Source organism: Leptosomus discolor, chromosome 20 (genome assembly GCF_034619465.1).
Source record: "Leptosomus discolor isolate bLepDis1 chromosome 20, bLepDis1.hap2, whole genome shotgun sequence".
Lineage (NCBI taxonomy): Eukaryota > Metazoa > Chordata > Aves > Leptosomiformes > Leptosomidae > Leptosomus > Leptosomus discolor.
In genome coordinates, this window is record NC_141410.1 from 1342226 (window position 1) to 1356569 (window position 14344).

Genomic DNA, 14344 nt, shown 5'->3' on the forward strand with positions numbered 1-14344 from the left:
GATGTTCCCTCCCCACAGCCCACCCCAGACATTACTTCTTTCTTTGTGACTGAATGAACTCCAACAGCCCTTCTGAAGCCATGGAAGTGTCTGTGGCCCTCACTGCAATCAACACAGAGGAGGTAGGAAATGAAAACTGATACTGACTCTGCGATTTCTGTCTACACTAACCCCGCCAGTGCCACCTCCAGCTCACTACATGGGTGACGTTGTAGCTCAGCGCTTAGAGCACTGCATTTATATACCAGATTCCAAAACCTGGGCAGCCATGAAGAGAGGCACCTCCTCACACAGCTCTACCTTCCCTGAGTACTGCCTTAGCCCAGCTCTAAGTCTTGCCTTATACCCAGGGCCCCATGACCACTGGTGGCCCAGGAGAATTTCAAGGTAGGCAAGAGGCAGACAGGGCACCCCTGAAGGGAGGCTTCCCACATCCCTCCTGGCATCCCTTATGCCTTCCCATGGGGTCCCATTTCTCACCCAAGCAGCCCAGGTCTCACTGCTGATGTAGGAAGCCATCGTTAGCATTGCTATCACCAGATGAGTTTTCGTGGCTTGCGTGACTTTTGTGGCCTTTTATTGTGCCTCTGTCTTACCTGCAGCAAATCAAAGGGGGCACAGCTGGGCCCTAGACCCAACTGTCCCGTGTGAAAGGCGAGCTCCACAAGAAACTGCCCTCTAACATCCTCCACACTTTCCCTGTGTCCTGTCCCCAAGTGATGACCTTCTCGTGCATCACACAGCACTGTCCTGCTGACCTCAGCAGCTCCTTCCCACCACAGTAATGCTTGTCTCTCCATGGCTCCACAGGTCCTGGCAGGAGCCTGCTCCAGCGTGGGCTTCCCACAGGGTAACAGCCTCCTTCAGGCATCCATCTGCTCCACCATGGGGTCCTGCATGGGGTGCAGGCAGGCATCTACTCCATCATGGACTTCCACGGGCTGCAGGGCAACAGCCTGCCTCACCATGGTCTTCACCACGGGCTGCAGGGGAATCATTGCTCCAGCCTGTGTTATAATCAGATCTGAATTTTGAATAGTGAATTACTTTTCATTGATAATTAACTGTTTTTAATGAACAACTAACACCTTATATTTAATTATTTCCTGACTCAATTAACTTACATTATGGTAAGAAGTACACAAATCCTCACTTATGCTAGGAGCATATGCTAAGACAGCAGATGCAAGCCTTATGAAGATGCCCAAAGCTAAAGCTGCTACGGGTTGTGAAATTGTGCAGAACACAGAACGGGGAAGCAGGGAGACAGATACAAGAGGTGAAAGTGTGCATTCTCAGCTACTTATCTTATCTTATGTGATGAAACCGTAGAAACAAAGGAATGTTAACGTGAAGACTCTCACATCCTCCCCACCCTAATTTGTATATCAGAGATTTTGATCAGTAAAATAACCAATGATTATATTAGTATAAGAATATCAATAAAGTCATATAATAGGGTGGACCAATCATTGTAAATGTCAAAATTAATAGCGGGCATAACATGCTTGCTTATGTTAAAATATGTTAAAGAACATGACTTTGCAGAAAAAGGGTATAAAGATGCTGAATTTTTGATGTAACTCTGAAGTACATTAGAAGGAACTATCCCCCGTGCTTCCCAGCGCTGTGATACAGAAGTGCCAGCTTATCTGCAACTGTAGATAAGTGTGTCGTGATTGCGACCCTCTGTCAACAGCCACACCAGATTTTCAACTACTTGTGATATCACAAGCACCTTCACACCAAGTTTCCACACCTACCCTATCAGGTGCAAAGCAAGAAGTGACATAAACACATGTAGAAGCCAGGTTCCTGTACTTGCCATGTGAATGCCATAGTCACCAGTGCAATGAAACCTTAATAAGTGTAGTTGCCATGCATGTCGTATGAGCTTTTCAACAACCTGTGATATCACAGTCACCTTCATGGCAAGCTTCTACCAGCATAAGTGGGTTCCCATGCCAACCACACCAGATTTTCTGCCAGCTGTGACATCACAAGCACCTTCACAGAAAGGTTCTACACCTGCCCTATCAGGTCCTAAGCCAGAAGTGCTGTAACACATTCAGAATCCAGGATCCCATGTCTGCCATGTGAATTAGATAGTCACTAGTGTAATACAGCCATCATAAGCATGGTTGCCATGCCCACCTTATAAGATTTTCAACAACCTGTGGCATCACAGGCACCTTCACAACAATCTTCCACCTCCAGAAGCCTGGTTCCCATGCCCAGCACATGAGACTTTTAGTGACCTGTGACACCACAATCACCTTCAAGGCAATGCTCCACACGTGCCCTGTCAGGTGCTAAGCCAACAGTGACAGAAACACCTCACAAGACAGGTTCCCACATTTGCCACATGAGCTACATAGGCACCAGTGACATCCAAAAAGCAACAAAAGCCTGGTACCTGTGCCTGCCATACAGCTAGTCATCCACGTGTGACATCAGAAGGGCCCTCATGGAGTTTTCCTCACCTGAGCTATCAAGTAGTAAGCAAGCAGTGACAGAAACATCTGTAGAGGACAGGTTCGCACACTTGCCATGTGAGATACATAATAACAGTCATGTCAAAACAGCAGTATAAGCCTGGTTCCTGTGCCTCCCATACCAGCTAGTCATTCAACTGTGACATCACAAGAAAGTTCAGGGCAAGGTTCCCGTGCCTGTCCTATCAGGTACTAAGCCAGCAGTGACATAAACACCTGCAGAAGCCAGCTTCTGGCACTTGTCATGTGAGTTAACCCTGAAAAGTCAGTTCAAATGCAGGAGCAAGTTCACAAGTCACAGGCAGCGGAGAAACCTCTCCCATAGGGGATGTCTTGGAGACCACAGAATGCTTCCAGGACCAGTCCTGGTGGGCAGGAGGTCACTGCCCCCTGTACATCCAACTGAACGTCTTTTGTGTTCTCCTTTAGCTTTGTGAAGAAGATGGAGCTTTAAGAGCCCAATAAAAAGCACGAAGACAGTGGAGCAGTGTGTGGGACGTGAGCACAGTGCTGCCTCCTCTGCAGCAGCAGAGCCCTTAACAAAGCAGGGCCTTTCAAAACGTTGTGTTCCTCCTGGAGATGCCAAATAAAGATGCCAGGGGCCTGCTTCCAGCTGGAATCACCAAGCTGTGTCTGTCAGGATGTTCATTGGCAGGGCTTTGCAGAGGATGGGCTGTTAACGATACTGTGTGCTGACTCATCTTTGTGCAAAAGCAACCTGCATGCACAGTGCTTCCCATACCCAGCACCCCTTGGAAAGACTGTGCAGACGCAGCTCAGGCCAGTCTTGCCCAAAATAGATGCTGAGCAGCTCAGAGGGGAGAAGAGGAGATGTGGGCATGCAGGAAGGGGAGAGGAGGGGACAGCAGTGCCCAGCAAGGTGGATGGTGGGCATCTAAGCACATGGGGATGGGAATTGAGGGAGTCTTGTCTTGCCAGTCTTCGTGCATACCTGGAGGGTATACAGGATTGGAGCCAGAAGGCAGTGGAGGAGAGCTGCACAGTGGACAATGGAAACAGAGGAGGGGTAAGCACGCAGAGAGGGAAAAAACAGAGAAGGGGTGAGCATACAGGGAGGGAAAGACAGAAGGTCTGCACTGTGGTAATGGGAAATGAATGGAATTTGAAGAGATACTGTGATAAGCAGAGGGTATCTGAGTTCATACAGGACACAGTGAAGGATGTATAATCTTGGGTGGATGGAAAGAAGGGAATTTGAGCCTCCTTAAAGGGGAAAGGAGGGGACCTGATGATCCAGAAGAGAGAATGAAGGGGATGTGAGCAAGAATTAAGGAGAAAGTGTAGGGTCAGTGCACACATGAAGGCTAACAGGAAGAGATGGTAACATACTCTGGGGGATCTGCATGCTCATGAAAAGCATTAAAGGGCATGCAAGTTGTCTTGTGGGGTAAACAAGGTCTTCTGAGCAAGCAAGGCAGGTAAGGCATGGAATGTGAGTACTTTCAGACAGGATGGGGTAATATGTGAATGAACATGAAAGGGATTGGAGAGGACCTGAGTGCTCACAGAGCATCATGATAGGGACTGTGATTGCTGAGGAGGCAGGGAATTGTGTTGGTGGCTGCTAGTTTGTGTATAATGTGCTAACGACAGTCGGCATGCCATGGAGGTGTCAGTAATTATTGGGATGGAGGTGGGATGCTGTTTGAGCTGGTGCTTCTGCCCATCCCCTAGGTGCTGTGTTTCTGCGAGCAGCACTGAGCACCAGGTCCCCAGGTACTGTTTGGTAAGTGCCCTGACACAGGGGTAAGCAGCAAGAAAAGAGCCTGAGAGCATGAACACCAAGGCTGTAGAGGATACCAGGAGGAGAAAAGAAGTGAAGAGAGCACTGTGCTGGATTTACATGGCGGGGGGGGGGGGGCGGTGGGCTGTAGGGGTGGCTTCTGTGAGAAGAGATTGGAAGCTGACCCCATGCTGGACACAGCCAGTCCCAGCTGGCTGCAAACAGACCAGAGCCAAAGCTGAGCCCATCAGTAAAACTGGTGGCACCTCTTCAATAACATGTTTAAGAAAGGGTAAAAAATGCTGCACAGAAACTGTGAGAGAAACAACTCTTTTGACACCTATGTCTCTTGAAGAAGGGAGAGGAAGGCAGCAGCTCAGACTCCCCTTCAGCCCATGAAGAGGACTGTGGTGGACCAGATGCCCACACTCCAGCCCATGGAAGACCTCACGCCACACCAGGTGGATGTGCCCTTGTCATGGTGTAGTGGGTTGACCCTGGCTAAAATGCCAGGTGCCCACCAAAGCCACTCTATCACTCCCCCTCCTTAACTGGACAGGAGAGAGGAGAGGAAAAAAGTAACAGGCTTGTGGGGTTGAGATAAGGACAGGGAGATCACTCAGCATTTACCGTCACGGGCAAAACAGACTCAACTGAAGGGAAATGTAATTTATTACCAATTAACTCAGAGAGGAGTAATGAGAAATAAACCCAAATCTTAAAACACCTTCCCCCCACCCCTCCCTCCTTTCCCGGGCTTAACTTTGATCCCGATTTTCCTCCCTCCTCCCGCCCAGCGGCACAGGGGAAGAAAACAGGGAATGGGGGTTGGGGTCAGTTCATCACACTGTTGTTTTCTGCTGCTTTTTCCTCCTCAGGGGGAGGATTCCTCACACGTTTCCCCTGCTCCAATGTGGGGTCCCCCTCACAGGAGAAAGTCCTCCATGACTTCTCCAGCGTGAGTCCTCCCACGGGTTCAGTTCTTCATGAACTGCTCCAACATGGGTCACCTCCATGGGGTGCCGTCCTTCAGGAACCAACTGCTCCAGTGTGAGCCCCCCTCACGGGGTCACCAGCAGCAAACCTGCTCCAGCATGGGTTTCTCTCTCTCCACGAGCCACAGGTCCTGCCAGGAGCCTGCTCCGGTGCAGGCTTCCCACGGGGTCACAGCTTCCTTCAGGCATCCACCTACTCTGGCGTGGGGGCCCTCCACGGGGTGTAGGCAGTCATCTGCTCCACCGTCCATGGGCTGCAGGGGAACAGCCTGCCTCACCGTGGTCTTCACCACAGGCCTCAGGGGAATTGCTGCTCCGGTGCCTGGAGCATCTCCTCCCCCTCCTTCTTCACTACCCTTGGTGTCTGTAGAATGTTTCTCTCACATATTCTCACTTCTCTCACTTGCTGCAATTCCTACTGCGCAACAACTTTTTCACTCTCTTAAATACGTTATCACAGAAGCGAAAAACACTGTCGCTGATTGGTTCAGCCTTGGCCAGTGGCAGGTCCATCTCAAAGCCGGCTGGCATTGGCTATATCTGACATAGGGGAAACTTCTAGCAACTTCATACAGAAGCCACCCCTGTAACACCCTCGCTACAAAACCTTGCCACGCAGACCCATTACAAGTGGTTTAACCCCAGGTGGCAACTAATCACTACACAGCTGCTCACTCTCTCCCCCTGGTGGGTGGAGGAGAGAATTGGAGGAGTAAGAGAAAACTTGTGGGTTGAGATAAAGACAGTTTAATAGGTAAAGCAAAAGCTGCACGCACAAGCAAAGCAAATTTGTTCACCACTTCCCATCTGCAGGCAGGTGTGTAGCCATCTCCAGGAAAGCAGGGCTTCACCACAGGTAATGGTTACTTGGGAAGACAAACACCTTCACTCTGAACGTCCTCCCTTCCTTCTTCCCCCAGGTTTATATGCTGAGCATGACGTCATATGGTATGGAATATCCCTTCGGTCAGTCGGCATCAGCTGTCCCATCTATGTCCCTTCCCAACTTTTTCTGCACCCCCAGCCTAGTCGCTAGTGGGGTGGTAGGAGGAGTAGAAAAGGCCTTGACTCTGTGTAAGCGCTACTCACCAATAACAAAAACATCTCTGAATTATCAACACTGTTTCCAGCACAAATCCAAAACACAGCACCATACTAGCTACTATGAAGAAAATTAACTCTACCCCAGCCAAAACCAGCACAGCCCTGAAGGAAGCTGCAGCCCGTGCAGGGCCTATGTTGGAGCAGGCTCTTGGCAGGAGCTGCAGCCTCTGGATCCATGATGGAGCAGTCCTTCCTGAAGGACTCTACCCCACGGAGAGGCCTCACACTGAAGCAGTGTTCTTGAGGAACTGCAGCCTATAGGAAGGACCCACACCGGAGAAGTCCATGAAAGTCTGTACCCTATGGGGAGGGACCCCAGAGGGGAAGGTGTGAGGAGGAAAGAGCAGCAGAGAAGTGGTCTGAACTAACTGCAACCCCCTATTCTTCATACCCCTATGCCACTCAGGTTTGTGAGGAAGGGGTAGAAGATTTCGGAAAGAAAGAGTGACATTGAGCCTGGGAACAGGGCACGTGAAGGAAGGTGATTTTACTTTTGTCTTTGTTTTGTGAGCCATTTGTCCCTTTGGCTTGGGGGGCTGGGAGTAAGACATGAGCGGCTTCTGCTGTGTCTGTGCCCCTGATGTGTCCCCCCGCCCCCCGAGCATGTAGGAAGTTGGGACTAGGTCCTAGAAGAGCAGGTGATGGGGCAAAGTCTGTTCCATGGGGATCCAGGGATGGCTGGAACGAGGAGGCAGCTGTCAGCAAGAGTGGTAGTGGTTCCTATCCATGGCAGGGGTTAGTCTGGAGAAGTTGGTTGCAGGGCAGATTGCCCAAGACTCAGGGGACCAACATCCAAGGCAGGGAAGTGGGGTGCACATCCCACTGCCTGCCCTCTCAGACAGCAGAGCAAAGCCTCTCCAGTGCGCAGGGCCTGGGCAGGACCAAGCCCCTAGTAGGACTGGGCCTTGAGCAGTGCCCAGGCTGGAGAATGGGCTGCCAGAAGTCTCATTCTCTTCAACAAAAGGAAATGCAAAGTCCTGCTTCTGGGGAGGAATAGCCCCATATATCAGTAAAGGCTGGGGGGGTTGTCACCAGTAGCTTTACAGCAACTTGATCTTGGTGGGCTCAAGTTGAACATGAGCCATCAACACATCCTTGTGTCAGGGAAGGCCAAGGGATGCATTAGGAAGAGCTTGGCCAGCATGTTATCCCTTCTACTCAGGCCACATCTCAAGTGCTATGTCCATTTTGGGGTCCCCAGTAAAAAAAAAAAAAAAAGATGTAGACACTCTGTCTTTTCAGCATATTTAAAGATTCACCTGCTATCAGAAATCTTCTTGTAGCTTTTTCTCTTCAGCTCTCACCCTTCTCACAGATAAACTGAAGCTGGCTACAGGTTGAGCACAAAAAGCATTTAAAGACATAGTTCTAGATTTATGCTTGTTATAGACCTCTTAATTCAAAGGCACAGCTTCAGAAGGGTCATTCCTTGCAGGGACTAGATGTGTTAGGTGCCTCTCTGTTTCTTCTTAAAGACCCTATCTGCTTAGATATGTGCCCCCATTATCCCTGCCCTGCTTAGGGGGATGCCACCTGGGAGCCCTCTTGAGACTCCAGGTAAAGGCATTTGACAGCTATTCTGAGGAAAGGCCCCATTTCCTTTTTTTCCAGGTACCTGGAAAAAATGTTGTGTTTCAAAACTTAAAAGTGGACTGGATGAATCCAGGCAGCAAAGTGCAACGGTTCCACTCAAGGGTTTATGTTGACTGGTATTATCTTAATATTGCCTAAACAAGACAGATATGAGGGGTGTGAAGTAATGGAACAGAACTTGTATCAGAGCTCGATGTAACTCCTTACATAAGTAGTGAAAAAAGGTATAAGCCTGCCATAATTCTCTCTGGAGGTTTTTAAAAGAAGACAGAGGAGAGTGTGTGTACCTCTTTACTGTCAGAAGCACAGTTGGATCAGAAACTCTGTGATTTTCCACTATGGCACTCCGTCAGCATGTCAAGAATGACACTGATGCGAAGTGGTAGTCCGTGCTCTGACAGGTGTCCTGACCCAGCAGCTTTGGGGCCCTAATTGGATTCTAGGTGTGTCTGTCTCTTGTGATACTTCTACTGAGCTTCTGGGAGGAGGTTGTTGCTATACTCTTGGCCAATATTAGAGTAATTAAAGGCATAGGTGTGAGTTGTTCTGGAGTTGCAAGTGGTGTTGGGTGTTGATCATGGCAGAAGAGAAAGCTTAACAGCAGAGAAAGCATAACAGCAGAGAAAGCAAGCTCATTTTGTGGTAAAGATGCTTCTAGGGTTTCAAATTGCATGGATGAGGACCAGACTCGAGTGGTGGAGAGGAGAGAAGCAAAGTCTATCAGTAAGCAGTCAGCATTGTCAGCTAAGAGGTAGCTTCAGCTTTACTGAAATTTTTGGAGTATACTTAACCAAAGAAGTCCCATTCCCCCCCTACAAGCCTACTGCCTGGGAACTCCAGGCTGCTTTAATTTCTGGAATTTATACTGAGCAGCATGGTGGTTTTCACTGTAATCTTAGCAATAGATTGCAATACAGTAGGAACTAGAGCCTTTGTTGACATAAAACATTGCTGAGCTTTGAGAAAGATGCTTAGTGCTGATTGTTGCCCTCCTCTGTTCTGCTGGTATCAGGAAGATTGTTCGGCATGGTGTCTGTTGTTACTCCAAAGCCGCAGTATGCCAGAAATTGTTTACAGGTTAAAGGACATGAGCTTGATGGGCAGAACTGAGCTGAGTGAAGCACGTTGATGTTTCCTCATCTGTGTGACATTACCATGTTCCTGAATAAGACTGAAAGTCACAGAGAAGTAGTTTTGATTCATGGCAGCCTTTATCCTTAATGAAAATCCCCGTGTGTTTTAATGTGTTCATTTTAATTAGATGCTGCAAAAAGCAGCAAGATGACATTTTATACCTGGTCATATGCAGACACAGTCTGTGTTTATCTGCCTTGGTCCATTGCTACCGTTTTAGTACGCGGAGTCCCCAGAAGAGGGAACTGATTGGTCACCAATCAGTGCAAGAGATAATTTTTTTTTTAATATCTTCTTCCGAATCTCTTTCTTTCTCACAGCCCTGCAGGAAGTGGCCAGAAACCTGAGTACATCCCCCATTTGAAGACTGAGTTTCAGATGTTGTGTTATCTCTATCTACTATTTATTTATTGTAGGCTGGAATGATTTGTTTGTCTGTGTCATGGCCAGTTTCTCAAAGTAGGAGAGACTCATAAATCCCAGGATCTGCCTGGGTGTGACTGGCCTACTCTGCCAATGAGTAGATAACTGATAGTTCACTGAGGGTTTATTATATGTCAATAAAGAGTTTAGATTAATGGATTACCAAGCAAATGCTGTGTGAAGTCTTTATAAAGCTCCAGCTTTGCACAGGGAGCATAGAGCTCTGACTACTAGGCAGTCTGAGCGCTAAGAAGAAGAGAGAAAGTTTGAGAAACACAAAAGAAAGACAGATAAAGACCAAAGACAGAGGAAATAAAATATACTCAGGTTAGGAAAGGCTACAATTTGCAGGCACTATGAAAGGCTTTCTTTCCTTTGCAGTCCTTGCAGTCCTTTTGCTGGTGCACAGCTCCCAAGCAGTCTATGTTCAGGTGAGTTTTCTGCTCTTTAATTTGTGATATTACAAGTTCAACAAAGTACCAATACAATGTGAAGTGTGGCTGCAACAGGAATCTTGACCTACAAATAGAACTGAACTTTTCCTTTGCTCCTGCTTGATATCCAACTTCATCGCACTATGGTCCAGTTTTTCTGTAAAATGCTTCAGGTTTTACTAACATGCTGCTGCAGTTTGTTTGACTTCATCAGCCATATCACTGTTCTGAAATCCCTTGCTGACTGAGACATTGTGTTTCCAGAGTTTTCTTTTGCACGTAACCTCATGTGTTGTGAAGCTGGAAGAACTGGGGACACCTCTAACGTTGTAGAATGGTGTAAACAAGATGTGACAAAAGAGAAATTGTCTTGCCTTGCCTGCTTCTAGGCAGGAAGTATTTTTTTAAAATGATCTGCAAGGTTATATGATGCAGCCTACGCACATATCACATATAAAAAAAGTGGTGAAAGAAAAGCTTAGCTGGATCCAATAAAATACTAATAGGCAGATAAGATATTAGAGGAGCCAAATTTTCCAAAATACACAGCACCTATGACTTATATTACATGCAACATGGAAGCAGTTAAGAAGGTACTTTGGTGCTCTTGTCTGTACTTCAGAGTGTGTTGCATTTGTCTGTACTCACCTGTAGCAACATTTTGGGAGATTTCTGTTTGATTGAAGTGTATATAACTTCCTCAGAGTATCAAGAGAACAAATATTTCTTAAACAATTATTACTCTCTTTATATTTGCATAGTAGGTTTCCAGGGATAAAGTACTACCTTTGTGCCTTGAAATATCCTCTTTTTCTCCTTTGGATGCCAAAGATACCAGGTTTAAGCTATTCCTTTCTTCCAAAAGATTCTTTAACATTTAGAGTCTCCAGGGGAACAGATTTTTTCCTACTTTATGAAAAAAATCTGGTTTTCACTTGGATGTATAAAAAAATTAACTGAATGAGAATAGCTGTTTCTAGGTTGAGTAACAGTATGGAAAGTGTAGCTCTGGAGTTTTAGCTCTTCTTTGTAGTTTGAATTCTTATCTCATTAATCATTAAATTTGTATTTTCCCGAATATATGTGCAGTGTACTCTGCATGTGTGTTGCACTTCTTTCACTTGGACTATTTGAGGTCCCTAAAGTCCAACTAATTCCTCAGTGCAAAAGTTGGCTTATGCTTCTGTTTTCTGAAATTGTTCCCAAGACTTCCCTTCCCCCTCCTGTAATATGTGAGAAGTTGTTCATTTAACTAAATGTTTTGCAAAGCAGAAGTGAAGTTCATTTGATTTCATATTATGTTTTTGAAGACTGAGTATCACTATCTCGTCACTTTCCATCACAGATCTCGAATGAACATGATGGAAATTAGAGGAAGATGGTTTACTAGGTACAGAGTAAAACCAGAAAAACTACAGAGGTGGATAGTTCTGGACTGCACTATTTCTGTGATAAAATCTCTTAGTTCAGCAACACAGTATGCACTTTTACCTTGGAGGGAAGATGCTGCTCAGATTGAGCTCTCTCTAATACATCTTTCTTATCTGAGGTGGTGGGGGGTTTATTTGGGGGATTTTTTTTGTTGTTCCTTTGTTGTTTTTTGTCACCAGGACATGTACAGCTCAGTGTTGATTCCTACTTTCTGATTTTTCTGAAACTGTACCTGTGGAAATCCATCCTTTATCAGTTCTCTGTTTTATGCTTTTGAGGTCTGTGGACCAACAGCTGAGTCTAGGACTGCACTTATACAGGAAAAGTTAATTTTTTATAGGCAACCACAACTGATAAATTAATCTGAGTAAAATTATAAACTGGTTTCAAGTAGAAAAGGGTTTGACTTTGTTAAGTAAATGCATGTCCAGAGTTAATCTAGTGGGGTTTTTTAAATTTTTTAACATTGAAATTCTATGATTTTGTAAGAAAAAACAACAAACCAAAACCAACTACCCACTCCCTATCTCACACTATTCAGCTTTTAGCTCATGAGACTACGAAACAAGTGGCAATACTTAGTCTCATGCTGTATCAGTCACTTTATTTCTTTGAATGAGTAGGTGTTACTTGATCATCCTACTGACTACATGTTGGTCATTAAATTGGGTTAAAACATATGCTAAAGATCAATTTGAAAATGCTTATTTCTCTTCTAGGCCAAACTCTGATTATCTGCAGACATACCCAGGTTTGAAACACCTATCTTAACAATTACAACACCTGTGACTTAAGTTTATGACCTCAACAGAGGAATTCACTTGAAACTGAGGCAATGACCATTAACAGAGGAACAGGATCTTTCAGTCTAAACCATGCAGTAATATTTCCCAGAATACTCTCCCGGCCTGAAGCTTTTGGTGTGAGCTTTGAGTCAGAAGTGTCACATTTATGCTGCAAATAACTTCTGTTCTCATTAGTTGTGCGTACAAGTTTTAAATTAGCGGAAACTTGCCACAGTACCCTCGGGTGAGGGATTTCAGCTCTTAAGGATGTGTAATGTGGAGGCATAGCCCCTTCTGTGTGGTTAGAACCTGCCATATAACAGCCAATACTTGAAGTTCTCCACTGGTGTGTTAGAAGAAAGAGTGAACGAATTCCTGTTACACCTATTCAACTCATGATTTTGTAAGTCTCTACCACATGTTGCCCAGTCATGTGTCTTCTAGGCTGAAGATTCCCAGCCTCTATCTTTCGACCCCGGATGTTATGGGTCTCTCTCATGGGAGTGAGAAATGCACTGATTCTGCCTCCGTCCGCTGTGACACCTAACGAAAGCCCTGACTAGCCAGCTAGGTCTCGCTGCTGCTCTGAAAAATCTTTGCCTTGAAAAGCTGATCATTTTGCCTTCAGTCAGCACCAATTTTACCTAGGCTTTGTTTCAACGCTCTCTTTTCCCTCTAGTATAGTTTTTGGGAGAGCTCATGGTTGAAATTGAATGGATTTGCCTAAGGACTGACTTCCTGATGCCTTTTGTTCTGGTTCTGTCTACACAGGATGGAGACTTGAAATTCTCCTTTGAGTCTGTGAAGAAGCTAAAGAAGCTTATGGATGAGAAGAGACACATTAACCCTCGCATGGTGGTTTCAATGGCTAGCTATTCACCTTGTGATGAAAAAGATCTCCCTGAGGAGTTCCAATCTGTGTGCAAACGGGAAGATGCACCCATGATTTTTGAGCGGCTGAGTATGTGGCTCGTGTTGCATAGTTCCCATTTTTATCACACTTTTCAACTTTAAACTTTCAAATAGCAGCAGGCAAAGAAACATACTTACTGTTCTGCCACTTCTACAGCTGCTGAGATTGTCCATGCTGCCTTTCTACAGCAGCTCCTACAAGGCTTGAGCTACACTATCTGTGAGCTCCCTACAAAAAAATTCTTGCCGTGATGAGCTTAGCTGTAGCCTGTAACCATGAAAAAGCTTTCTCCAAGTAGTTGCAAACTAGCTTACCTTACATATAGTTAGAGAGCCCACAATCTCTTCTGGCTTACCAGAAAAGCAGGGTTATATCACTGAGTTCTATCTAACTACAAGTTGCGAGCAGGTCTACTTGCTCTTTCTAATCAATGTAGAAGGTGTTTTACCAGGTAGCCTAAAAGAGATGTGAGATGTAAATGAGGTGAATCATCCTTTGTCATGGTCTGTCTCCAAGACACACATAATGATTCTTGACCTGGCTGCTACATTGTCTGCTTTTTTATTTTATTATGTTTCATTTATCTACTGTCCAATACAATGATTGCTTTAGGAAAAAATGCTACCAATAAAATAATGTTGTGATCCTATAAGCCACATCTTCACCATCCTCCCACAAGATGTCCTACTGTTCTCTTGCCTCCACGTGTTCCCATTGTTTCCCCAATGAATTCAGATTTGATTTCATTCTTTAAGCCACATTTTTGCAATAACTGATTTTTACTTATATCAGTAATAACTTCAAGGAACATTAAAACTCATAAACAGTAATGGAAAGGAGTCACCAAATCCCTTAATGTGTGGCTCTGCTCCCCAAGAAATTCTCTTGCTATCTCATTGAAACCATCTCTTTTTTCTCTAACAGACCTGGCTGTCCGAGAAGCTGATTTGTGCGAAATCTGTGCCAATGCTGCCTGTGCTGGTTGCTTTTGAATAAAGACGAGACAATCCAAAGAAGATGTGTCAAGCTAGGACATTTGTGCATTAATATTGCAAGATGACATACTTTCACAAATCATTATTTGGGCTCCATCTCTGCTACAGTCAAACTGGAGCTGCTAGCTCATGTAGACATACCAGGGGTAGTCCTGAAGTAGTCAGATCAGGTGCCACCAGCAGTGCAGTTCTGGCAACAAGACTGTAAACCTCACCTGAGAGGTTTCAGTTCTACATGAATTGTGTCCCACTGGAATGAAAATGTCCTGGGCACAGTTTCATTTTCCACTGTTTTTTC

The 14344-nt window shown here is 45.6% G+C and overlaps 1 protein-coding gene across 1 annotated transcript; it reads left to right on the forward strand.

Annotated features, from left to right (window-relative positions):
* The first annotated feature begins 9844 nt into the window (after positions 1–9844).
* Positions 9845–14043, forward strand: GUCA2A (guanylate cyclase activator 2A). Its single transcript, XM_009949390.2, has 3 exons — positions 9845–9919; positions 12910–13099; positions 13976–14043. Exons 1-3 carry the CDS (start codon positions 9845–9847, stop codon positions 14041–14043), a joined length of 333 nt encoding a protein of 110 aa, XP_009947692.1.
* The last annotated feature ends 301 nt before the right edge of the window (positions 14044–14344 follow it).

Coding starts and splice junctions, on each gene's coding strand:
- GUCA2A (XM_009949390.2), top strand. CDS start 9,845: ATGAAAGGCTTTCTTTCCTTTGCAGTCCTTGCAGTCCTTTTGCTGGTG. Junction 9,920..12,909: donor CCCAAGCAGTCTATGTTCAG/GTGAGTTTTCTG, acceptor CTGTCTACACAG/GATGGAGACTTGAAATTCTC. Junction 13,100..13,975: donor CATGATTTTTGAGCGGCTGA/GTATGTGGCTCG, acceptor TTTCTCTAACAG/ACCTGGCTGTCCGAGAAGCT.